General features: G+C 39.7%; 1 protein-coding gene across 8 annotated transcripts in view; it reads right to left on the bottom strand.

The window, feature by feature from the left end:
- LOC147581542 (uncharacterized) overlaps positions 1-27,106 on the bottom strand; it is a 96,995-nt gene extending 69,889 nt beyond the window's left edge. For 4 of the 8 annotated variants that reach the window (XR_015250015.1, XM_086703399.1, XM_086703401.1 and 1 more), the window contains exons 1-3: positions 26,969-27,106; positions 25,735-25,853; positions 22,072-22,130 (exon numbers count right to left, since the gene is read on the bottom strand). Coding sequence is in view for 2 of the 8 variants with exons in the window: in XM_086703399.1 (XP_086559525.1) it covers positions 22,072-22,130; positions 25,735-25,755 (80 nt within the window). In the remaining 6 variants the exon portion in view is untranslated. Of the gene's footprint in view, positions 1-11,473; positions 11,661-19,735; positions 19,896-22,071; positions 22,131-25,723; positions 25,854-26,968 lie in introns of those variants that run through there. The other 4 variants (XM_086703400.1, XM_086703403.1, XR_015250016.1 and 1 more) reach the window with 3 other exon arrangements.
- Between the last annotated feature and the right edge of the window lie 537 nt (positions 27,107-27,643).

Genomic DNA, 27,643 nt, shown 5'->3' with positions numbered 1-27,643 from the left:
CACCCACTATGCCAGCAATTGGTTCCTGCTGTATGCCTAGATTATTTGATCATCTTGACAAGAACTAGTTACCCTGGCTTTGAACTGAAATAAGCCCACAAGTAATGACTGAAAATCGTTGCCTTTGGGCACTATGCACTTCCCAAACCACTTCTCCATTTATTATCTATAAATATAATAAGTATGACATACACAGTAACGTATGTTGTATGTGAACAACTTGTAAATACACAACTTATAAGCTATATATATTATATGAAATACTTTTGTCTGTGTGTGTGTATGTGTATATTTGTGTGTCTAGATACAAAGTTCGTAAAAGCAAAATCATATATAAACCCATGTTTCTTGGGATATATAAACCCAAGTTTCTAGTCACGGAAATAAGATGTATAATGGTACAGAAAATGTCATGAGATAACCAACAGCCTTCCCAGCACCATTTCCCTTGCTGCCCCCAACTATTTGCATATTGTTGTGGTCTGCTTAGCTTCCACACCCATTTCTCTAACCCTTATAATAATTCTAAAAGCTCCTTTTAACAAATTCAATTAATTGGGGCATCTGGGTGGCTCAGTCAGTTGAGCATCCCACTCCGGCTCAGGTCATGATCTCGCAGTTTGTGAGTTCGGGCCCCGTGTCAGGCTCTGTGCTGATAGCTCAGAGCCTGGAGCCTGATTCAGGTTCTGTGTCTCCCTCTCGGTCTCTGCCCCTTCTCCGCTCATGCTCTGTCTCTCTCTGTCTCTCAAAAATGAATAAACATTAAAAAAAATTTAAAAAAACAAACTCAATTAGTAAGTACTCTTTAATAAATTTCTGCCAAATGAGCTAGAATGGATTTTGTTTTTTTTTTAATCAAGAATGCTGATTGCTCTAAAAGATAATGAAAGGACTATACAACTATTCTTACTGATCTTTGAGAAATTAAAAAGCCGAAGATATGCTAGAAGAGTAAAGATAAACAAAAGGAAGAAAAAGAAAGATTTCAGAAGTCATGTACAGGGGAGAAAATATCTACAACAGCATACTGAATACATGGTTTATAACACTTGGAAAAGAAAGAAGTCCTCCTGAGGAGCCCCTATGGATTCATTAAAGAGTCAAGTCAAATGAATCTTCTTTTATTTATGTATTTCTAAGTCATTCCTAATAAAAAACTATGTATGAGGACTTAATCAAAGTAGTTAACAAGTTGATCACAACGGAAATAAAACACTTTTTATACCTTCTCTCTGGAGTTTGTACACATGGTAGAAGATATTAGAATAAGATAATCATCGCAATTAGGATATTTCCGAGGCTGCTTTAATGAAATATTTAAAGTCACTTACCACAAAAGGTGGATTTTGGAGAAAGGGGAAAAGAGCATAATGCTCACCATGGAAGCTGTTATTATCGTTTTGAATATCTTTAATAATGGCAAATTTGAAGCAATTTTGCTAATGACATGGGAAAGTGCTAAAATAATGTTATTCCAAAAAAAGGTACACAAAATTGCACACAGCGTTTGATCTCACTTAGGTAAAAAGTTACCTAGAAGAAAATTTGAGTGGTATCTATTAAAATATTAAAATGATTAACTTTGGGCTACAGAATTGTGTGTGTGTGTGTGTGTGTGTGTGTGTGTGTGTACGTATATATAATAAGCTTATATTATTTTTGTAATTAGAGTTAAAGTCAAAATAGAAAGAGAAGAGAGGTTTTGGGTATTCTGGTAGCAGGGAAAATATGAAATGTATTAACATATACCTGTTATGATAAGATTGAGAAAGAGGAGGTAGTTTTCCTGTAATTAAATTCTATGAGCATTTTTTCATATGGAATTTCATAAGAAGGAAATAAATATCATCTCTAGTGCCTTCTCATGTATAAAATTTATACTTATATTGGAAGTAGAATAATTCATATTATTATAAGAATTAGAATAAGAATAATTTTTTGTTATTGTTTCTTGAAATGACCCTTCATAAAAACCAAGGGCATAATATTAAAAGCAAAGTCAGTGAAGGTTAACTTTGGAAGGAACCACACTGCAATAAATAGGTAGATTTTGAGTGGCTAACCTGGTCCAAGAATAGATCCTAGGGAATAATCGACTTAACCAAGGTCACAGAATATGTTAATGGCAGAGCCAGAATTAGACCTTATGACTTGATTTTTCAGTCTAACAATGATATCCTCCCCTTGGCTGGCCCCAGAGAAGAAACGTGGAGACTATTTCGGTTCCTACGGTCACCATCTATCATCGACTTGGATCCCTTACCCCAAAGTGTATGCTTACCTTTTTCCCTCTTACATCAAGCTACTTTTTAATTTCAAATCCTATCTTTGGATGAATGTGTTTGTGTGGATGTGTGTGGATGTGTGTGTATTTGCATGTTTGGAAATGTGAATGTCTTTGATTGACAAAGGCTTGAGGAGATTAAGATATATTCTACATCCAGATTTTAGCCACAACAGACCAAACACTTGCCCTTCAGTGATTAATGGAGAGAAATTAAAGTAAAACGGATGGAAATTTACAAGATGCTTTTAATATAATTAGAAATAATGTCTCTATTGGCTCTTAACTCTTCTCCAAGACTAGTATTGGCTTCTTTCCAGAACTAATACATTTTATCCAACAATTGGAGAACACATTTTAAGAAAAAGAAAAATATTTCCATCTTTGAATTCCTGCTTGACTGACCAAAGTGTGCTTTGTGAAATGTAGTATTAGGTTACTATATTATGAGAGAATTACTGGGTTGCTGCTGGTAATATTTTCATGAAATCATGGAAAGTTTTTTAAAGCAGGAAGAAACATACAGGCTAATCTAAACTTGTATCATTTTACAGATGAGGAAACAATAGCTAACCACAAATCCTGTGATTTTCCTTTTTTTTCTTCATTCTTTCAATTGAAAAATAATTTTTGAGCATCTTTTATGTGTCAGATCATGCAGTAGCTCTTAACGAATTAAAAATCAAAAGCCTTGATTCATAGCCTTACGAAAGAACAAACTAGGGGACATTCAGCATGCATTAATAAACATTAATCTGTCAGAGCATATGTTACGTTGTACTATAGTTATGTTCCCAGACTTACAAAAGATAAGGGAATAGTGAAATTTGCCTGGGTGGTCAAGAATAAAAATTTCATGTTTTTATCTGGGCCATGAAAAATGAGCAAAAATAGCACCAGCTTCAGAAACAAGGGAAAAGTATTCAAGGTGAAGGGAAATACTCTACTAGATAGAAGCATATAGGTTTGTGTTTACTTGGGGGATGGTAAGGACTGTTAGGGAGTGATTGAAGGTAGGAATGAATAGGTAAGCTCTAATATAGTTGGGGAAGGCTTTATAGAGACAGCTAAGTTGCATAAACTTTATAGATAATGGGAAGCTATTACATAATGTTAAGCAGGGAAATGGCATTTTACACTTTCACATGGGTCTATATTTGAGAGAAATAACTGGTTGCACTGTGGAGGATAGGCTGGAAGGAAGCAAGTTCAGATGAAAATGGTGAAGTAATGGATTAGACCAATGAAGAGTGTGCCTTACAAAGAAGGAGGGGATATTTATGAGGTTAGAACTGGCAGGACCTTATGGTTGTGAGGGATAGGAGACAGGGAGCAGCCAAGGGGGAAAATGAAGTTTCTGGTTTTGAAGATAAGTCATGGTGGTGCCATGAAATACATGAAAGGCTATGAAATACATAAAAAGGGTGGTAGGAACAAAGCTTGCATGTAGTGTTAGACATATTCAGCTTACTCATGATGGCACATTTCAAGACAAGATACATAGGAAATAATTGAAAGTCCAAGTCTTAAGCTCAGAAGAAAAGTCCGGCTGGTGTTACTGATTATGGAGTTCTTAAAGTAGGGAAAGATTGAAGCAAGGAAGGGGAATAGAGAAAGTAGAGAGGTCTAAGAACAGAATGCTGGGACATACTATATTTAAGGGATGGTTGGGAGAGAAGAATTAGCATAAGACATGGTCAAAAAGAATTATTTGTATGGTAAGAAGGGTATGATGAGAACAGTGTTGTGGAAATCATGTTAGTTACAATGCCTTTAGCTGTAATGAACAGTCAAACTCAAAATGAGTATAGTGATAGAGGGACTTATCTGCTCATGTGACAACAATGACAACAACAAAAACCTCCAGGGGTAACTAGAGCAGACAGAGAATGGGTATTTTAATCACAAATCCATTTCTTTCTGATTCTCTCAGAAATGCCCTTCTCTGGGTGTTGCGTTCATCAGAGATGACTGCTGGGAAAATGGCTAAAGCAGTTCTGGACTCCCCATCCGCATAAAACCAAGGTCTTTCTTCCAGTGGTTTTTCTCTCAAAAGTGAGGAAATGTCTTATCCCCAATTCCTACCAATCTTGCCCTTCCATTTTATTGGCTTGACGTACCTATTCTTGAACCAATCCCTCTGGCCAGGAGAATTCCGTATGCCGCTTGCATTAGGCTTGGGTTTCTGAACCGATCACTATCATAGAAAGTAGAGATTGGTGACTCATTGATCCTTCTTTTGTCTCACAGAGTGCAAGGCTGCTAATCAAAGAGGGTGAGGCAGAATGGATGTTAGGTAGGGAGGATGTCTGTTACGAAAGCCAAGAGAGGTTAAAGTTTCAGAATGAAGGGATAGTCATTCATATAAAAAATTGCAGGTCATGTAGGGTAGGTATCACAGGGTCATTAAATCTGTCAATTCGTGGTCACTGGTGACCTCTGAGTGAGACCTCTCCGAGAAGAACTGGAGCTGCTCTTACAGAATACTCTTTGAAGGAGTGTGGCAGCAAAGAGGAGAGAGATGGGGAAAGTTAATGTTAAATTAATTGCAATTCAGTGAAGCATATACATTCTTTTGAAAATATTTTATTTCATTGATAAGTTTGCATCAACTCACTTCTTCCTAGGCTGAAAGGAAGAAATTAATCCTACAGTATGGAAAGAGTGCGGTAAGTCTGTGAACGACAGGAAGAAGATGTAAACAGAGAGAGTGATAAATGTATATGGCCTGATGAAAGGTGGCCACTAAAAAGGTGAGAGATGAGATTTCCATCAACAGTGCATTGGAATCAGAATCATGCTATATTTTTGGTATGTTTTGTTCAGTTTAGTTTCTTTACTGCAAATGAAAAATTGATGTTTAATTTACAAGGTCAGGCTTAGCAATATTATATGCGCTTTTGTAATCGCACCGTAATTACATTAAAAGGCAGAGGCAATTCTCTTTGAGTGTGGCCAACCACTCAGAAGATTGGTATAGGAAAGCAATAGGGCACACTTAGTCAATGTCAAGCCATAGGGTTTCTAGATTTCCAATGTCCAAAGTGTAAAATAAGTTTTCAAACTCTAAGATCACCAAGAATTTAATATCATTAATTCTGTGATAGTGATAATAATATTGAAGTTACCCTCATGTGGCTGATAGACATCTTATTTTTCAGGGAAAGTAATTCTAATAATAGTCCCCATTTCATTTCCATTTGGGTAGCAGTTTTCACAATTCATTCCATTTTCTCCCCAAGTCACAATAATCCTGTGAACTAAGAATAGATCATGATATCTTTATTTCCAAGTAAGAAAACAGAGTAGTCTTAGAAAAGTTGTTTAGTGATTAGCTGAACGTTACTAGTTATCCAGAATGGTGACTTAGTGTCTGGGTTGCAGCCATTCCACAGTGAATGGAGAAATATCCAGATACGCAGAATAGGACGCAAGGGGATACGTGAGGACCATGGTGTCTGGGAGAGGTGAATTCTTGGACAAACTTTCACTCAGATTGGAAGAAGTGGACTGGGGTGAGGATAAGGCTTCCAAAGCAAATAGCTAGACTAATGATTGACCCAGGCTCAGGCCAAGGATGAAAATGTACAGGAAATTCATATCACGGAGAGTTACATTTGGAAATGACTTTATTTAATTTTTTTTTTTTTAATTTTTTTTTCAACGTTTATTTATTTTTGGGACAGAGAGAGACAGAGCATGAACGGGGGAGGGGCAGAGAGAGAGGGAGACACAGAATCGGAAACAGGCTCCAGGCTCTGAGCCATCAGCCCAGAGCCCGACGCGGGGCTCGAACTCACGGACCGTGAGATCGTGACCTGGCTGAAGTTGGACGCTTAACCGACTGCGCCACCCAGGCGCCCCTGGAAATGACTTTAAAGAGCATTGTATTATACCCTTTTCTTTTACCACAAGGATGCCAAGTCCCAGAGAATTCTGAGCTGGGTAAGAGGCGAATTCTTCCCCACTAGACCTGTGACTTGTAGCCTACCACTCCCTCCACATCTCTATGTCACTAGTTGGAGTCCTCAAGGAAGGAGCATAAACCTGATGGAGAAGCAAGTACAGAAAGACAGGTGATGTGATTCGCAGACTCATCACACAGGAAAATTCTGAGAATACGGGAAGTGTCATTTCCCCAATGCTAAAGGAACAACTGGTCTAGTTAAGTTACTGTGTGATGGGCTCTAAAGAGGGGGGTGGTGAAAGAGATTTAAAGCCAGAAGGAAGACTTCTCAGAGTGTTACTTGCTATGAATATATCCTGATGAATTACGAAGCTGGCATTGGGACATATCCTACATTCTCTGCAAAGATACTGAAATATTTGGAAATTTTCTGTAGTGTTGATGTAATTTGTCCTGGTTTTGGGAGACACAGTTGCATTTTTGAAACTGTAGATACTTTCCAGTAACAGATAACTCTCTTTTGGGGGTTGAGGGTAGAGCAGGGAATGCAACTTCTGCCTGATTTATTTCCCTTAGAGCAAGAAACAAATAGCCTTGTTTATTATTAGTCATAGTTATTACACTATTCATAATCTGTTTTCCCTTAAGTATAGTACTGCAATGATGAATGACAACATATATACAGAACAAAATGAATTTATTGCAGGATGTATTTTCAGTGACATGAACAAGAAATTAGGTCTGCAATATGTTCAAGCTGTGCTGGGCAACTCTAATTCTGCCCAAGAATTCACCTTGGAGAAGGATGAGGAAGGAAGGATAAGATGAGCAGACACACTCCTAACTGATATTAGGTTGTAAGCTCCTGTCTCTGAGGACAGGGCCACGTCTTAGCCATTTTGTTTTATTACTTAGAGCCTCATTTACAGTATACAATGAAATGAATGTTGAATACATTGAAATGAAAGTGACTTTTTTAAAATTATGATTTTCCCTCCATCACAATGATTAACATATATTGAATGCTTATTGTATGTTGGAAACTGTTCTAAGTGCTTTGCATGTTTTAATTCACTCAATCCTCATAACAACCCTGGAAGGTAAATTCTGTTATCGCCCCCACTGTGTATAGAAGGAAAACTAGGACCAAAGAGATTGTGTAATTTGCAAGATTAAATAACACAGCTAAATAGATTAGATCTCGTGTTTAATCCAGGACATGCTGGCCATAGATGCTGCCGTCTTAATCACAACATTCTCCTGCTGTGTGTGTGTGTGTGTGTGTGTGTGTGTGTGTTATGAGTGAGAGTATGTTTTTCTCCAAATTGCTAATGATTTATACTACTATAATCTACTATAATCTATTATCTTCCCTTTCCTCATTGAATTATGTTGCAAATATTAAAGGCTTACTTTCATATTTTTTTCAATTGATGCTTACCCATTCTTGTGTCAGTACCACACCATTATTCCATAACATCTTTTAATATGTTTGACCCATCCCTTCCCATTACTCTTATTTTTCAAAATTGTTGCTATTTCTCCACATTATTCTATCTTTCCTTTTTTGTTTTCAATGTGTTTTCCTGACTTTGGAAAAACCCTTCTTCCTCCAGAGTAAGGAGACCTGAGGCCAGGAGCGTTCCTTTCAAGTGATGCAGGAAATACAGAGCTCAAAATGGATTCTGAAGCTGATAAGCAAAAAAATAACCTTAGGATGGGGACAGAGGTAGGATGTTGAGTACATGTGATGAAATGGGTCTTGTCACTCTAGCTTTGCCTTTTTCAGGTGTGTGTGTGTGTGTGTGTGTGTGTGTATACATGTACAAATATATATATTTTTCTGGGCTTCAGTTGACATCTTTTCTGGATCCAGGAATGGTAAAGGATTTGGGAAAGCAGTTATTTTAGTTCACAGAATAGTAACTCTGGGTAGAGGGAATCTGATTTTTCTCTAGGCCAATGTGTCCTTGAAAAGATGGTTGCTAATATGCAGAAGCTAATATGCAGAATAGTAGAAAAATGATTCGGAGTGCTTCAATTATCTTTCTTATGGGATAAGACTTGGTGATATTCAGCAAAGAGTCTTCTGCAGATCAGGGACTTCTGCAATTTGGGGTGGAAAAATTCGGTTCGGGGGAAGGGAGGTGGAAGTTTCCTCTGCTTTGATGGTAACAACTATAATTTATTGCATGCTTATTGTGTGCTACGTGATACTCTAAGAGCTGGACTTATTTTATCCCTTTGCATCTACCCAAGTCTATAACATAAGTTTCACTGATGAAGAAGCAGAGGATCAGATCAGCTGGGTGGCATAACTCATCAGAGTAATACAGCTGATAATTCAGAACTGAGTTAAAATCTTTGACATGGTTCGCAGGGCCCCACACAATCTGGCCTCTGCCTGTCTATCAGCCTCATCTCACGCCATCCAAATTCAGTCATGCAAGAGTCCTTTTATCCAGTTTCTTAAACATGTCTTGTTTGCTGTGGCAGAAGCACCACTCTGTATTCCCCAGCACATCTTCTTTCCGTCCCAAGGACACAGAAAACTTATTTTGTCCGCCTTCCCTGGATTTGGGTGGGACTACATGACTAATGGGCATGAAGAGTGATGTACAATACCCCCAGACCTGGCAACTAAAGCATTTCACATCCTTGACTACATTTTCTGCCCCCCATCTGCACAGCTGGATGTATAGGACCCTTGGAGATCAGAGGGCCGAACCTCAAGATAACATCCCTGCTTCACTAGTCAGACAACAGCTACCTAGGTCAGCTGCTCACAAAGCTGTGATATAAGAGAAAAACTTTTATCAAATGAGTATCTGAGACTTTGGAGTGGTTTGTTACAGCACCTAGTGTTACTATGCATGACTAAATCGCTTACTCTAGACTAGATGTTGGCATTTTTTTTCAGACTATGTCATAAATACGTTAGGTTTTGCAGGCCACACAGTCTCTTTTGTGCAACTATTCAACTCTTGTCCTGTAGTGTGAAAATGGCCTTAGGTCATACATTAGTGACTAGGCATGGCTGGGTTCCAATAAAACTTATAAAAACAGACACAGGATCGATTTGGCCTACAGACCAAAGTATGCTGACCCCTGTACTAGACTAAAAGACTACAAGGGCATGCTGTCTGATCTTTCTCCATCTTTGGAGACTTTTCTGTCTTTGCTCCATCACTCCCAGACTCAATCCACCCTTTGCCTGGCTGAACTGGGACTGACTCTTCATACCTCAACTATAACTTCAGTTCCATGAGAGGATGTTTCCTATTTTCCCCCTTTCTCTGCCTCTCCCTTCCAACTAGGTCAGGACCTACATCAAATATTCCTGTAGCAGTTACCTATACTTCCTTTTTCGTAATTAGCTTCCCATTTATAATTTGTTCTATGTTTTTCTTCCTCGCTATGCTGAGCCCTTCATAAGAAAAAGAGGTTATGTCTACTTCATTCACTGTTTTATCTCTAGCACCTAACATGGGACCTGGAATAGAGTAGATGCTATAAATACATATGGAGTCAATGGGTAACTGTAAGGCATATATTATTAACTACTGCCTTCAATATATAGAATCTGTGAAAACTCATCCTCCTTCCCCTTCCCTCTCCTCTTCCTCCCTGTCCTTCGGTCCTTGAGCTCAATATAACCAAAAAGGAAACCAAACCCACAACTATGGTATTACTGTCACACTCTTGAATGGAGAAAATACCACAGAAATATATATCCTCAGGCATATTTCTTTGGTGTAAATACTGACCTTGTCTTCACCTCAGTCAATATTTTTTCTTCAAGACCATAAATCGTGGGATGTCTACTCATAAAAGCCAATCTGTGTCACAGCTCTGAAAACTAATTCCATCTTGAGCCCCATAAATGGGAAGAGGCTATTTCTGAAATTCTGTCATCATATTGCTCTAACACCTATAAATCTGAAAAGCTTTCCAATTTTCCTCAATATTGTACATATTAGGTTAGTGGACTACACCAAATGGTCAACTATAGTTCCACCATATACAATCAGAGAAGATAGGAGAAAAATGCATTCTATTTTCAGGATAAAGAAAATACAAGAAATACAAGAAATAATGGCAGTTTAGAATAGCATAATAACAGAAAGCTACATCAAGATTATAAGAGAGCAGCCGACATAGACAGTCCATGAAGATGAACTTGTAGTCCTGTTGAGTGTTGGGTTTGCTCTGATAAAAAGCAGGGGATGGAGAGCTCAAATACTGTCATGGGCAAATTCTCAACGCAGCTAAGATTACTGGGACTACAAGCTGAGGGGGAGTGGTGCTTTCGAGCTCCTCATGTGTTTCCCCATGGCATCTGAACCTAAGGCAGGAGACACAAGTTGCCCATCTGGGAAAAGTCCAAAGCCATTTACTCAAAGGCGGCAGCAGTGGTCATGTGGTCACGGAGAGTCAGTGGGAATCTGTGCAGGTCAGTTAGAGAAGGGGCTGGGGTGTCAATTCCTAAGGACCTGCAGTGTCAGTCACGGAGTTTATAGCCATTTACAGCTTTCAGTCTAAGATACAGCCTAAGAAATATTTCAAACATAATACACTTCAGAGAATAAAGGTAGATTCCTACTATTTTTCATATAAGAAAACTTCACAGATCCTAAAATGGGAGTTCATGAAAGCATAGCTGTGGCCCCAGTTCATTTACAGAAATGGATCAAACTTCCAAATCTGTTTTCTTGTTTTTGAAATTTTTTCATGTTTATTTATTTTTGAGAGAGAGAGAGCGCAGGCACATGAGTGGGGGAGGGGCAGAGAGAGAAAGAGACACAGAATCCAAAGCAAGTCTCCAGGCTCCGAGCTGTCAGCACAGAGCCTGACGCGGGGCTCAAACTCACATACCATGAGATCATGACCTGAGCCGAAGTCGAACGCTCAACCGACTGAGCCACCCAGATGCCCCTCAAATCTGGTTTCTTAATAGCCACTGGAATCTTTACCTCTGACAAGGAAGAGAAAAGCCTTCTAACTGCACTGTCATCATTCTGTCTCTAGAAACCAACTCATTGTACTGTGCCATAAATATCTGCAGAATTTATGAAAACTGATGTGATTGGATGGATGGATGGATGGATGGATGGATGAATGGAAGAAAGACAGCAGCCAAGGAGAGTAGAGTTAACATTCGGCCCTAAGTCCATCTGTTTTCTCATTTTCTGATACTCTTTCTCATTTCTATAATGATCATTGGTCAAGGGGTTTTATACTAACAACACAACTGCTAATCCATATGCATCACTTTTACACACCATATTTTATGTAATATGAAGCATTCAGCCTCGGTTTTCTGGGTGCCTTTCATTTGCTCATGTTCATCCAGATGTCAGTTGACAAGTAACCACCACTTTCAGCTTCATGTGAGCTGGGCACCTGTATGACCAGGGTTCTGTTCAGCACTCGCCAGACAGAGGACTCGTTGTCATTCTGAATAACTGAATTAAGAGACCTCGGTCAGTAACATTTAAAACGCAAGGCTTCAAATTATGCCTTCTGAGGGGATTCAGTGTGATCATTAGGATAAGTAAACACATCAAGCACTCAATATATATGCTGAGCCAAATGTAATAAAGGAAGAAAGAAACGTTTTTTTTCTCCACTGTGTCATTTTGTTTTGCAACGCTAAGCGTTACTGCATGCTATAATTCTCCAGAATGACACTTAATTCTTCAGCTAAAATGCTGTATCAGACATATTTCAAGCTAATTATTTGGCATCATAAGATTGTATTCTGTTCTCTAATAGCTTTGCAACATACTTTTTCATGAGAGCATCAGTGATTTCCACAGATGAAAAAAATGATGAAAGACAAATAACGATGATCTGGGTTGATAATCGGGTTGCCTGGGCTCATTGCTGTGTGGGGCTGAACCTCTGCTTTGGAAAAGTCATTTTATGCCCTGCTGCCAGGGTGCTGGGCTCTCCTGCTAATTAAACAGCCACATTAGTTTCTTTCTCTCTTTTTTTTTTTTTTTTTAGACAAAGTTTATTATTTTTCTATTATGGCAAATTTAGAGAACATAAAACATCAAATATAAGAACCAACAAGTCACTCTTCTCTTCGCCACCTTCCCACCCCGCCTGGCCCCGCCCAAAGTTTCTCCACCTGTAAATCTTTATTGAGCACTGATTACGCGCCGGGCACCATTCTAGACACTGATATTGTTGACTTTCTGAATACCCATTGCCACTGAGATTAAGATCTGTGAGTAAAATGTCCTGTGATGAATGTGTAGCTAGTGAAGTTTGTCTTTGGTCCTCTGTCCCTTATCTCTGCCTCAGTTCTTCCATAACTGCCTTCACTGATTTTCAGAAATTCCCTGCCCAGCACACTAGGACTCTGGGGTCCTTTGGTCTACTTCATGCTGACGTAAAGCTTGCTTTCAAGAATGGTTCTGAAAGGAGCTCATGACAAGCTAAAAAGAATTCATGACTCCTGATACCTTATAGCACTCTAGGGTTTCTGGGCTTCTTGCGCTCAGCAAAGGCAGTTTCAAAATCAAAAGATGAAAGAATGTTTGCCTGTGATAATGCTACATGAGCTAAACAAAACAGAAGTCTTGCTTGGAATTTCTATTAGTCTTTGATGTACAAAAGGATGAAAAATTGTTACTCAAGTACAGCTTGGTAAACAAAACCTTGAAAACAATGTAGCCAAGTGGTAAAAATGAAAGCTCATCCTCTTTATTGGTGAAATCTCCAGCACAGAACTGAAGGTGGGTGTGGGCGAAGGTGGGTGTGGGGTAGGCTGGTTCCTACTGCTGTTTAGGGGTGGTGCTGGCCTTGCCTAAATATTTTTCATATTTTCCATGGTAGTTGAAAGAGGAGGGAGCCAGCGGCGTGTGGCAAGGGAAACTGCTAGTAACCGGCTTTCCTGGACGCTGTGCCCGGTCGTCTGACAACATGGAAACCGGCCCAACTTGCCTAACGGATGTCATCTCATCTTGCTGCAGCTGACCTGAAAGGGTGCTCCTTATATAGATAGATCAAGAGCCTTCTTTGGGTATTGGAGTCTTTGGCTGCTCAGAGATCAAAGAGAAGAACCCTTCCTCCAGATTTTGAATATCAAGATTTTTCTCTAAAGAGATTTTTCTTCTATGCTTCTCTGGGCTGCTGTTAATTTGCAAACCAACTGAGTGGGTTAAAAATGTCTTTTGATCACATACCAACATGTGGTCATCAGAACACTGGTGACATTCAACCACAAAAGAAAACCGGGGAGGGAGGGATCTCAAAGTGACCTTGGTGACAAAAGGGACTTCCGCAGTGAACCATGTACCCCAGGCAAGGGTGTCACACAATGAGCAGACTGTGACCAGCTGACATTTCATCAGTGAGTCGCTGCTCAAGTATTTGGAGGGGATGCATTGATCCCACTCTACTGGAAACCCCCAAAAGCTCTCATAAAATGCCTGCTTTCATTTAGCTGTTGTTAAAACAACTAAAATTCCCTCTCATAATTGTTGGGACATCTCAACAATATAGTCCTTTCTTTCCCAGTTTGCAGCTCAAACAAATATTGTTTCATTTATTTCTTGCGGGTTCCTCAGCCTCATACCAATGTAAACAACTTTTCATGTCCAAAGGCATTTTCCAGGACTCCCTGAGGGTGGCAGTATTGTTCACACGTCGATGGCAAGTATCAGAAATTGGGCACCTGTTAGGGAAATGATTTAAGGAGCATGGATTTACACTATCAAAATGAGCAAAGTATATAATGAGGAATGAGGATTCCTTTGGGCCTACAGTATAACCAATGCCCCCAGAGCCATTCGTTCCAACGTGTACATGAAGTGCAAAAATAAAAGATGAAACTTAAAATGCTCATGTCAACAGAAATAGATGGATAAAAGTGGCAATGGAAATACTATTTCAAATAGGCTCAATTCCAGGTAATTACTTAATACAAACTTACTACCCACAATGCCTCAGGGTCTATGAGTTATCCACAGACAGCTGGCTGGGCAGAGTTAGATGATGTCAATTCACCAGGAATTTTTCAGGAGGAGACAAGCTACTATTGCTCTCATCCAACTTAAGTCTCCAAGAATTTGCAAGTCTTATTAGTAAACACCCTATTGTCCTCTGAGTTAAGTCATTTGAAGGTCATGTAGCAAGACTGCTCTAACAAGATATTTCACACTTACGCTTACGTGAAAAAAGCTTCTCAGAATAATCCAAAGTGGAATTGAGCAACTAGAATTGAGTGAAACTCACTGGCAATTTTAAATGAGAAAAAAAAAATCATTACCCATAGTATTGATTGGAAAGAGGACATCCATTTCTAGGCACAGTCAAAATCGATTACTTCCTGTAATCACTATGCCTGTGATGGTGTTTGGGCACACCTGGAGATGATGTCACAGTGTCACCTAGGAACTTGGTAAATAATTGATACTGGACCCTGAGTGAAAATTTCGAAGGGATACATTGAGTAGCTGAAAGGGCAAAGCTGCCATTTAGTTTCTATAAACGGGTCAGGGAGTATAAGGAAAGCCCCTGAATATGGAGAGCTGGGAATATTCAGGTCTTCCCAGAACACTTCAGATTGAGAGTTCCTAGATTTCTAGTTGAGTCACTTCTACCTTTTATTATATATGGTCATTGGGGTTTTCCAGTTTTTAGGATTCTCAGAGAGGAGGCACAGATACTTGTATTTGTATTTAAGTGATGAAAATGAAGCAGCATAACTTTTCCATTCTGCAGTGCTTGATAAAGCAGTGAGTTGCCTGATACTGAGCTACACATCAGTGTCAGCCGTTTACGGAGTCCCTTAAGAACTTCCCTTCCTGGAGGCCACTGGTAATAATTATGGACAAGTCTCTGTAGAGAAGTATCATTTATAGAAAATTTTGAGTTAATAAATAAAATACTTACTGAATGGTTACTAAATTTCAGATACTGTTAGAAGTACTTTACATTTATTACCTTTATTTGTATAAATACATTGTATACATAGCTTTACTATATTTATCTATTACATTTAGTCCTCACAACATCCTATGAGGAAGGTACTAACATTGCTTTTTACTTGTTAAGCAATGAGATTGAGGCTCAAAGAAGTTTAGCTTGCCCAAAGCCATTACTAGTAAGGGGTAGAGCCAGGATTCAAACTCTATGCTTCCTTCTTAGAGGAGAAAGCAGATAAATTTATGAAACCATTTAATGGGCTTGTGAATTTATTAAATGTTCTTTAATTTGAGATTTTAGTTTGGCAGAGGGTGGTTGGTTAGCTTGGCTATATGTTGATTGTTACCAGACCTCAGATAAAATCCCTTACTTGAAGCCCACCATTTTGAAAATGCATCCCATTGGCTGAAAGGAATCAGATAGCAGAGTGTGATGTGCTGGCATTAAACCAGATTTTGCAGGGATAAAGAATAGTGTCTCTTTTACTTTAAAGGACAATATAGGAAGGCGTACATCTAGAGATAACCAGTTTATTTAATGGCGGTCACCCTAGGGGCTCAACTCTCCAACAGTGAACCCAAAGCTTTGCCTGCTCAGTGCCCAGCTGCTGCTTCTGCCATTATTGGGGCACCTATACTTCTCAACAGAGTTTTACCTACTAGATTTCTTCATTCTTCCCACAAATGAGACCTGGAAGATGTGCATGGGCCAACCATAGGCCACATAGTTAGATGGGTTATTCCTTGAAAGAGAGGAATAAGGAAATATGTATCAGCCACCTGACATGTAAGCAAGAAAAGACCCCTTTACTCTTAAAGAGATGCCTTCTGGCTCAGTTAAAGTTAGGTTGCAGCACAGCTCAGTGGACTGAACTCCCTGAGCGCTGTCATCCCTGTGGTGTCCAGTGATTACTGGCCTGCCATCCACCCTTCAAGGGCCAATCCTGAAATCAATGTTGGTGCTATGCCAATGGAGATTCCAACTAGTTTCTATACTTAGATTTAGTTATTTTGCAGTAATGGTGGAATTGGAGGACACTCACTCAAAATCATTGCTCAGTCTAGGCATGGATTATGCAATTTTAAGCAAGCAGGGGCAAGGAGTAGGGAGGAAATCAGATTTTAATGGGGCTTCAGAGAGTAGGGATAATCTGCAACAGGGTTCTGATACTACAACTATTTCTGGCATCACAAGTGTGCACATGATGTACCAGGAAATTAATATTATAAATATAATTAAAAAATAAAGGACATAAATTGGCATTTCTTAGCATAGCCCTTGATAGGAAATACCTGAAATTTACTACAAATTCAAATCTGTGAGTGACACCTGTTGAATCAGAGCTCTAATCCCTTAGCGAAAAGACCACCAGGGAACTTACTGGATATACAAATTCTTGAGTCCTACCCTAGACCTACTGATCAGAAATGGATTGGGCCCAGCAAGCTGTGTTTAACAAGACTTCCTGGTGATTCTGCTATGTGTAAAGTTTGGGAACCACTGGAAAAGAGAGTTCTCTATGGGCCTATAATGACACAAAGTAGCTGTTGAGCCCGAAATATGTGGGAGTGGGGCTCTGAGGTCTGTATTTTTAGTGTGTTTCCCTGGTGATTCTGCTGTATACTTGCTTGAGAGCAATTGCTCTAGAAGAACAAAAGTTTTCTTTTCTTTTTGTCTTTTGCCAAGGTACTTCCTGTTATCTCCAAGGCTAAGAACCAGATTATTCTTCTAGTTACTAAAAGCCCACCTACTTGGGCAAAGGGCAGAGTAGAAACATCGTTCTGTATGTCCTTTAGAATCTTGGTGTAGATACATGTAAATGTGCATGCGTGTATGTAAATATTTAAAGTGATGATCAACCTCTGCCCAAGAGACTATTACTGTACTATGTCTAAAAATTAACCAATTCCCCCTTCATTTTAATGCACTGCCTGAAATTTTACAAATTAGAGATGTATTTAGATTAATAAGCATTTTTTTAAAAATTCAGAGATGAAGGTAAAAGATTTCACAAAAAATAGAAAAACAAACCCTAAAATGTGTATAGGGCCACAAAAGACTCTGAATAGACAAAGCATTCTTGAGAAAGAAGAAAAAAGCTGGAGGCTTCATGTTCCTTGATTTCAAACTATATTACAAAGCTATAGTAACTAAAGCAGTAAGGTATTGGCTTAAAAAAATAGACACATAGATCAGTGGAACAGAATAGACAGCCCAGAAATAATTCCACACATATATGGCCAATCAACTTACAACAAAGGAGTCAAGAATACACAATTGGGAAAGGATAATCTCCTCAATAAATAGTGTTGGGAAAACTGGACAGTCACCTGCAAAGGAATGGAACTCGACCCCTATCTTCCACCATACACAAAATTTACCCTGAGTAGATTAAATATGTGACTGTAAGACCTGAAGCCATAAAACTCCTAGAAGAAAACAAAGGTACTAATTTCTTTGACACAGGTTTCAGCGATGATTTTTTGAATCTGACATCAAAAGCAAAAGCAACAAAAGCAAAAATAAACAAACAAGTGGGACTACATCAAACTATAAATCTTCTGCCCAGCAAAGGAGACCAACAAAATGAAAAGGTAACTTACTGAATGGGAGAAAATATTTGCAAATCATATTCCAGTGAGAGAGAATATCCAAAATATATAAATAATTCATACAACTCAATAGCAAAATCCAAAACAATCCGATTAAAAGTTGGGCAGAATGAGGTGCCTAGGTGGCTCAGTGGGCTGAGTGTCCGATTCTTGATTTCAGCTCAGGTCATGATCCCGGGGGCATGGGATCAAGCCCCACCTTGAGTGTGCTGAGTGTGGAGCCTGCTTAAGTTTCCCTCTCTCTCTCCCTCTGTCCCTCTCCCCCACTCGTATGTGCTCTCTCTTTCTCTAAAAAAAAAAAAAAAAAAATTGGGCAAAACATCTGAATGGACATTTTCCAAAGAAGTCATACATATGGCCAACAGGTACATCAAAAGGTACTCAGCATCACTAATCATCAGGGAAGTGCGCATCAAAACCACAATGAGATATCACTTCACACCTGTCAGAATGGCTGGTATCAAAAATATAAGAAATAAGAAATGTTGGCAAGGATGTGGAGAAAAGGAACACTTGAGCATTGTTGGTGGGAATGTAAATTGGTGCAACCGCTGTGGAAAACAGTATAGAAGTTCCTCAAAAAATTAAAAACAGAATTACCATATGATCCAGCAACTCTACTTCTGGATATTTATTCAAAGAAAATGAAAACACTAACTTGAAAAGATATATGCATACTCATGGTCATCACAGCATTATTTACATTATTATCCATATTCTAAGATTTGGAAACAACCTAAGTGTCCACTGATGGATGAATGAATCAAGAAATTGTGACATACAGACATACACACACACATACACACATATACACCACATACATATATAATAATAGTATTTGGCCATAAAAAGAATGAAGTTTTGCCATTTGTGACAACATGGATGAAACTTGAGAACATTATGCTAAGTGAAATAGGTCGGACAGAGAAAAACAAATACCATATGATCTCTCTTATAAGTGGAGCAAGCTCATGGGAACAGAGAACAGATTTGTGGTTGCCAGAGGCAGGGTAGGAGGGGTGGGAGAAATGGGTGAACTGTTTTTGTTTTTGTTTAAATAAATTACATTTTTTAAAAGGAAAGTATATGTATAAATTGGTGTTAATATTAGAAGAACTTTTAGAGATCACCAATCTTGTATATTTCTTGTTATGATGGTACCTGCTTCGTATTTTAGTACCTTTTCTCCAAATGACATTCATACATGCAAATAAATTTCTCCCGGATGCAAAGGTAGGCACTGCCCACTACCCCTTGCAATTCTATGCAGGAAGGTGTAGAAATTGTCTACCACGATGAGCCAATTCTACCATATATCAGCTCCAACAGAGTATCGTTGGAAGCCAATAGGCCTTTGTTATAGCTCTTTGGCTTGAATAAATAGTCCTATTTCATGGGGCTAATTTCTTAAGAACCTCAGGGGACAGTATTACCATCTCTTTACGTGAGGGTATAGCATGTCTCTCAGATATCATTTGGTGTATTTTGACCGAACAAGCCATTTACCTCATAATCACCTGAGATACCAGGTATAATCATCATGGCTGGTCACCACCCAGACTGCCAGCAAGGTTAAACTCGCTTTCCAATGCACCCTGTTCATTGCCAAGAAGGGGAAGAGAGCATTCTGCCTCCCTATAGAAATGACACGATATTCAGCTCAAGCATGAAAATTGCGGAGCTTCTGGCAAGTTCTGAGGTTCAGATTTGGTCTGGTAGGCCCAGACATTTACATAAACCAAGGTCATGGCTGCTGCTAGAGCAGCCTCTGTTGGGTGAGGCACAGACCACTTCCGATGAATTGTGCTTGAAAAACATGATAGAGTCTACTGCTGTTTTTCACTCTCCATGTTTCCCCCACTCTTTGTTCTCTTCTGCTTCAAACTAGGTCCTCTTTCTTACCAAGATCCATGCTTCCCACTGAACCTCAGAATCCTACCACCAGCACTAGCTCTGTCCCTGTCAGCCTGCTTCAGGAGACCTGTCTCCTACCTTGTTCCATCACATCTTTCTCAGGCAATCCAGATTGGTCATCCAGGGGCAGATGTTTTCTTACCAGGATGCAGCGGAAGTACAGCCGTGTGAGTTTAGTAACTGACGCTTGGTTCCGTGAAAAGCTTTTATGCTCCCTTTTTGTGCTCTAAACAAAGCCCTATATAAATAAGTACACCTTAATCATTTTGGATTGCTACCTTCTCTTGCTGCTTCCCCATTTTCTAGTCTAGTGCCTCTTGATGAACAGCTTTTAAGGAAGTTGATGCTTTTAGGTACCCACAGGCTTATAGAGAGCAATCAGAGTGTTGGGTAGAAAGCAACCTTCCAGAAGTAGAAACTCAGAAAGAGTAATGCTCTTCAGGTTGCACTGTTCTCGTATACTTTCCTACGATTATGAATCTGATCCGACGTGACCTCATGGGCAGAGAGATCCTTATCTGTTTGGATATTATGTTAAATCATTCCTTGAACAAACATTGACGTTTACATAGCATTCTCTTTGGGAAAATCCCAAGGAATGTGAGTTTGGAAGCCCCAAAACATGACATTGAGTATAGGAAATGTAACTTCTTGAGATTAGATAAAATGTTAGTGATTTTGCTGTGAGACTCACTCTCCAGAATAATCAAAGATGGCTAGAAACTACTGGTGATTTATTCCCCACTGTTATGCTCTAAGTAGGCTTGGTAACTAATTTCAAGAAAAACAGAAGAAACATATCTGTTTCTGAAGCTGAAGGTCTTGTTCACTTCTGACTTGACCTGCTTTACCCAGACCCAGACAACACCAACACCAGTTACACTGAAAGGGATCCTAGTCTCCTGGGCAGGGCTTATTGCAGTGGCTTTGGGATCTGAGCCTGCCATTTTTGGCTCCTTTCAATCAAATTAATTGTACTCTGCAGGAATGGGAGTTAACAGTCAACAAATTATTTTCTGAGAAGTTGTGGGGACATTACATTGAGATCTTGCATGCCTTGCAGAGGTGCTGAGACTATGACAGCTTAAAGCTGTTGGAATAGGATCATATCAGGCTATTCCAAATGGGCCTGGCCTTCTTTCTCATGTAATTGGACCTCATCAAACATGTCAAGCAGCTACAGTTGGAGGGCTGATGTTCTCTCCTGGAAATGGGTGGTTCTAAAGGTGACTCCCCTCAGGAAAATCTCTCCCCTGAGAATTTTGTCCCCTTTAAATGCACATGGCTTTTCTATCCAAATGACAGGGAAATCACATAAAAATCCATCCACCATGGGTATTGGTACAGTGATTCCTCATTCTTTCAAGCTTATCTCCCTTCACTCTACTGTTTGCCCATCCTCTTGCCCATAGCTCTTCTGGATTCTCCTCTCATTTTGACTTTAAATCTTGGTTTCTACTTTTCATGTGGCTGCTTGATTTTGGTACCTCTCTGCTTGTTGTTTCTGTTGTTGTTTTCCCCAAAATATTCTAAATTGGAAATTGATTCCCTCAAGACTTCAAAACTTTTCTCATCTGTTCCATGTGCTGAAACTATGGATAAGAAGCTCCCTAATCTCTTCTCACTTGCCTGCAGGGAGGTTGGGTTGATTAGTGTTTTTATTTTTAGTCCCTTAGAATGCACAGGGCATATCCATGAATATGGCCCCGGGGAATCATATGTCATCTGGTGGCTCTAAAATTCCTCTGACTTTATCACTCCCATTTTCTGACTGTTTTGCTACCCCTTGCTCATTGGCTTTCTGGTTCTCTGATTATTTTGGCTTTGTGTCTTGGCTCTACCATCTTCTTTCTTTAAAAAAACAAAACAAAAAACCCTGCAACTTAGGACTTTGTGCACTTAAAAAAAATATATGTGCCAGCTCTGAGAGTGGTCATCTTTGAGATTATTCCACCTTGGCTGTGGGCCTCACTCAGCACTAGCTTTTCCTAGCTTCACTGGTAACATGCATGTTGGGCCATGTTGAGAGTACAGTAGTGTTGACCCCTTTTCTGTAAGTTCAGCTTTCAAGTAATTGAAGGCAATGATCTCCCTGCCCATAGGCTAACCAATTGTAGTTCATGTGACCTAAGCATTTAGTCTCTTTACCAAAAGATTTATCAAAAGGTTGAGACCTCCTCTGCTGGATACACTCCAGTTCATTCATACCCTTCATGGCATGTGGTTCTCAGAACAAAACAAATCAGCATGATATTGAGGGTACCATCATACCCTTTGTTCCATGAACTAATGTATTCCTTTAACAGAGCCTAAGTTCATACTTGAAATTCTGGCATCTCTCTCACAACGCTAATATTAATGTTTAATACTTGGTTAGTGAAAATCCAGATCCTGTCTATACTGTTCAGACATACCTTATCCTTCCTATAACTGGACACTTCTCAACCTTTGAAATTCTTCTAAAGTCTTCATTCTAAAATAAATAAGTAAGTAAGTAAGTAAATAAATAAATAAGCAACCTACTACCAAGTACAATACAATGCTTTTCAGACTATGCTCCAGTTGAACCTGGAATTGTCCAGACTATGCTTCTAAAATTAATTCATGTGCTTGCTTATCAATTCACAGAAAAAATTAATTGATAGACTTTTCTCAACATGTAACATATTTTTTTAACACATTTGCATCTTATGCTACCTGTCTAATAGTGCTCCACAGTGCAAGTAAAATTGTTAAATTAGCTTTTTTTTAAAAAAAAATTTCTAGCTACTTTCCCCTTAAAACGATTTCAAGAAGCTGTCATTTTAATGTATTAGGCATCCCTCCCCTTTCCATGTAGTTCACACATCTGATCAAAATGGTACCATTTGTTATTAATTAAACTGTTGAAAAGACCTCCCCAATGCAAACAAAATGCATTAACTTGTACTCTTTTGGTAAGGTCATTCAGTGAGTGGGAGTTTGCCCTCAGACTCTCTCTAGACATTTCTATTTCTTCTACAAGGATATCATGAGACCTTGTGCAAGGCTTTCTTGCAATTCAGATTCATCTGAAGCATTTATTTCACCAACTAATCAAGTCTGTGTGTGTGTGTGTGTGTGTGTGTGAGAGAGAGAGAGAGAGAGAGAGCAAGAGAGAGAGAGAGAGAGAAATCAGTTGGGCATGATTTGTTCTTGATGGGTCCCGTGGGATCTTCTAGTATTCTCCACATCCCCTTGTATGTGCTCACAACTCAACCTGTTAATATTCTACCCCAGAAATTTGCCTCGATTTCATGTCAAGCTCACTAGTCCATAAATGACAAGCTCCATCTGCATCTGTTTTTAGATAAGCAGGAACATATTTATCCAGTCTCCATAATTCCACAAAGTACTACAAATTCTTAAGGAACACACACCACAATATGTGTTTTTTACACTCAGGGAACCAGACCACTTCAAAGATGCCAGGTGCTGCTTTATTATACCTTACCCATCTATCAATATTTATCCTACCCTTTCCAGAATAAAAATCAAGCTTGCTGATGACGTAGTCTAATGTAAAATCCACATTGAGCTCCTTTCTATCTTACCATCATCTGTTAATACTACATCAGTAGACGAGGCAGCTGATAAATAAATTTCTTGTTAATCTATTTACTTTTAATATAACAAAAAACGTTTGTTTGCTCTCTTAGCATGCTCGACATTTTTCAGCTCTTTGAAGGTTTTCAGTATTTTAACATCATTTTTAGAGATTCAAACCAATTCCTGCTCTCTTTTTCCTCTGTATGATATCTCCCACTGACCCTTCTCTTTTGCCCTTGCCTCCTGAAATGTGACTTTCTAGTGACTTCACTATTGAAGGACGTTGGTCTCTTTAGCTGGGCCCTTTCTTTGATTCTTATTGGGATCACTTGTAAGTTTATTACCAGAATACAACTTAAAAAAAATCCGCCCTCTCTTATGAATCATCTTCATGCTTTCTATATCAGGTATGAATTATGGTGGAAGAAGTTGCTTAGAACTTTCTTCTTCATTCAGCTTGTTTTCCCACATGCATGGGAAGGAGGCTGGTTAGGAAGCACATATTCTTCCACACACAAACATTTTATTTTATTATTGATTTTTTTAAATGTTTACTTATTTTTGAGAGAGAGACAGAGCATGAGCGGGGGAAGGGCAGAGAGCGAGGGAGACACAGAATCCGAAGCAGGCTCCAGGCTCTGAGCTGTCAGCTCAGAGCCCGACACAGGACTTGAACTCACAAACTGCAAGATCACGACCTGAGCTGAAGTTGGATGCTTAACCGACTGAGCCACCCAGGTGCACCCCACACAAAAATGTTTTAAAAAATAGTAGACATGGGGGGCACCTGGGTGGCGCAGTCGGTTAAGCGTCCGACTTCAGCCAGGTCACGATCTCACGGTCCGGGAGTTCGAGCCCCGCGTTGGGCTCTGGGCTGATGGCTCGGAGCCTGGAGCCTGTTTCCGATTCTGTGTCTCCCTCTCTCTCTGCCCCTCCCCCGTTCATGCTCTGTCTCTCTCTGTCCCCAAAATAAATAAACGTTGAAAAAAATTAAAAAAAAAAATAGTAGACATGGGGCGGAAAAGGCCTCCCATAAATTGATTAATTGATTAAAAATAACTAAGTTTGGTTTTAAAGAAAGTCTTTTGAAAACATCAGATTTCAGTAGCCACCTGATCCCATGATGTTAGTTCCTGGCCTGTCCCAACCTGCTGTCATAGTAACAGCCTGCTCCCTCCTGACTACCTTGTCTCAAGAACATCGTGTTTCTTCTGATTCCCCCTCCAGTTCCTTATTAGGACTGCAGCCAATTCCTGAAGTACCTTTATGCAATTCTTGAAATTTCCTTTCTGAACTGGACCTACCTTTCAACACCTCTCACACTGACCCCAAGGATTTGCTTTGTTTACAAGTCAGACATGCATGTGACAGAACTGTTGGTGGCCCACAGTCCTGCTCCCTGCCCCATCACAGTCTTTTTTTTTTTTTTTTTTTTCAACGTTTATTTATTTTTGGGACAGAGAGAGACAGAGCATGAACGGGGGAGGAGCAGAGAGAGAGGGAGACACAGAATCGGAAACAGGCTCCAGGCTCTGAGCCATCAGCCCAGAGCCTGATGCGGGGCTCGAACTCACGGACCACGAGATCGTGACCTGGCTGAAGTCGGACGCTTAACCGACTGCGCCACCCAGGCGCCCCTGCCCCATCACAGTCTTTATATATTGACATCAATCTAGATTTGTCTGTAGTTTACTATGATCAAAGATGGTGAATGTTCGTTCCTATATTAGCCTGCTTCAGGCTTTTTAATGAGTTCTCAGAATATGCATGCAGAAAGAGGGAACATTTTCTCTTCTCTGAAATCAATATAAAATCAATTTTGGAAAGAATTTTAAAAGAAATCCATGACTATATTCAGATTCTAAACATTAGACACGATTTATAATTTCAAACTGAAAAACATTTTGAAATGTGAAGTGTATACTTGGCTACATGAAAAAGAATGTAGTAAAATAATACAAAATTCCTTATTCAATTGATGAAAGATTAAATATAAAGTTTGGGTGAAATTCTGGTCTTCTTGCTGAAAATGTCTATCAGCAAGATGGAGTGCCAAGTCTCATTTAAATGTCCCAGAAATTATACTTATATTTAAAATTTTCAAAACAACCCATTCTTTCCATTTTAGAGGGGAGGAAAGTGTAGTTGGGGCAAGTAATTGGAATGAAGTTTTTCAGCTAGGAACTTCCAGAACTAGAAAGTAGGTGACCAGCTATCCCAGTCTGCTGAGATTGCCCTGGATTTAGCACCAAAATCCTGGGTCCTGAGAAAGCCCTCCCTCGGTTCCATGCAGACCAGGGCAGTTGGGTCACCCTACTGGTGAGGCCAAATTTGTAAACTTCTGAAGCCTGGGTTTTTTTCCTTTAATTGCCCAGATTTTATTGGCTCTTTTGAGTTCTGCAACATTCACTTCAGTTGAATTTTAAAATATTGATAATCATCTGCTGGAAATAGAAACAGAGGCTTCAAGGTCTACCAGTGAATTTTAAGACCTCTTACTTTTGACATACCAGGACTTTTTCATAGCTCATTACTTTCTTCTTTGTCCAGCCTCTATACTGACACAGCTTGCTTTCTTGGTAAGAGCTTGCTTGAATTTAACTCACAAATACAGCAAAAGCATTGCATCCTGAAAAGAGGCAAAATTCATAGTGTTAATTCTCATTTCTAAATTTCTAAGTATCTTAGCAGCATTTCTTTGGTGAAATCAGGGTTTGATTGGAGGAATTTTTTTTTGTTATAAAATAAATAAATCATGAGAATGTAGTGTACTGCACGATGACTATAGTCAATGATACCGTATTGTGTATTTGAAAATTCCTAAGAGGTAGATATTTAAAGTTCTCATCACAAGAAAAAAAACTTTGTAACTATGTATGGTGACAGAAGTTAACTGGAGGATTTAAAAAATTTCTCAGTGTGCGTTTTGACATTTCATTTCATTAACTCAACATGAAAGGCAGGAAGAAGCTTTTCCTAATTAGATTCATAAATCGTAAACCAGAATTAGTATCACTACAAAATTGTAATGAATTCCGAAGAAAATGCTGCATTTCCAAGTATAAGACAAGAATTTTCCATTTCAATGAGGGAAAAAAAAAAGTTAAGTTAAGGGGGTGTGACGGTCACGTGCAGAAAGCAGCTTGGGGCTCCTGTTAAATCTTCCCAGCTCATTGTAGCCGGTAGTGAGCGCCTCCATCTTTGCTTGGCATGGGGACGTTCAGATTTAGTAACACCAGCTGTTATTTGATTCGGTGTCAGGCTCCGCATCACACGCTGGAGCCTCCTAGCTGGGTTTATCCCTCCAAAATGCCACCATGTCCTGTGTTTGCTGCTCAAACCCCACAGCATGCCACCGAGAATCAGGACCATCGCAGAGGGTAATTAAAAAGATGATTTCTTGGGCGCCCCGGTGGCTCGATCGGTTTAGCGTCCCACTTTGGCTCAGGTCATGATCTCAGGGTTTGTGGGTTCGAGCCCCGCGGTGGGCTCTGTGCCCATAGCTCGGAGCCTGGAGCCTGCTTCGGATTCTGTCTCTCTCTCTCTCAGAAATAAATCAACATAAAAAACAAGATTATTTCTTGTGCAGAATAACTTAATAGCTCCGCCTCTCTCCCACCTGCGGTTGCTGGAGAGGGGAAACCCTTCCAGGAGGTTGCAGGAGTCGGGCATCTCTGGGAAGAACGTTTTAAAGATAACGTTTAAAGAATGTTTGAGGACGTTGAGCTCTCAGTACGTCCTTACCGGATGCTTGTGTTTGCTGGGAACTGGACTAGAGCGGTGAACAAACGCAGCGGTGCCCCCCTTGTGGAGGGTTTTAGCTTGGTTTTGCTTTGCAAGGTTTCAGTTCCCGGGATGGGTCAACCTCCCTCCAGAAGCAGATGCCCCTCCTTTTGATGCAGTAGCGTCATAACGTCAAGAGCCGCGGAAGGCTACGTCACAGTGGTTACGTCACAGTGCCTAGGTCACAGTGCCTACCGCGTTCACGTCGCTTCCTCTCATCGTGGGGGCATTTTACCATCTGACGACAAACACCACGGCAACAAGTAGGGTGAGTGCCGCATAGGACGTTATTTTGAGAGAGACCACATTCATATAACTTTTATTCTAGAGCATCATTGTAATTGTTCTATTTTGTTATTAGTTACTGTTAATACCTGACTGTGCCTAACTTATAAATTAAGCTTCATTGGGCACCTGGGTGGCTCAGTGGGTTGAGCATCCGACTTCAGCTCGGGTCATGATCTCGCGGTCTGTGGGTTCGAGCCCCGCGTCGGGCCCTGTGCTGACAGCTCAGAGCCTGGAGCCTGCTTCCGATTCTGTGTCTCCCTCTCTCTGCCCCTCGCCCACTCGTGATCTCTCTCAAAAATAAATAAACATTTAAAAGAAAAAAAAAAGAAGGCGGTAGTGCTTTGGGAA

Source organism: Puma concolor, chromosome B1, assembly GCF_028749965.1.
Source record: "Puma concolor isolate L17-30 chromosome B1, mPumCon1.1.hap2, whole genome shotgun sequence".
Taxonomy (NCBI): Eukaryota; Metazoa; Chordata; class Mammalia; order Carnivora; family Felidae; genus Puma; species Puma concolor.
Note: the sequence above shows the minus strand (reverse complement) of the source record. Positions and strands in the feature narration are given on the sequence as shown.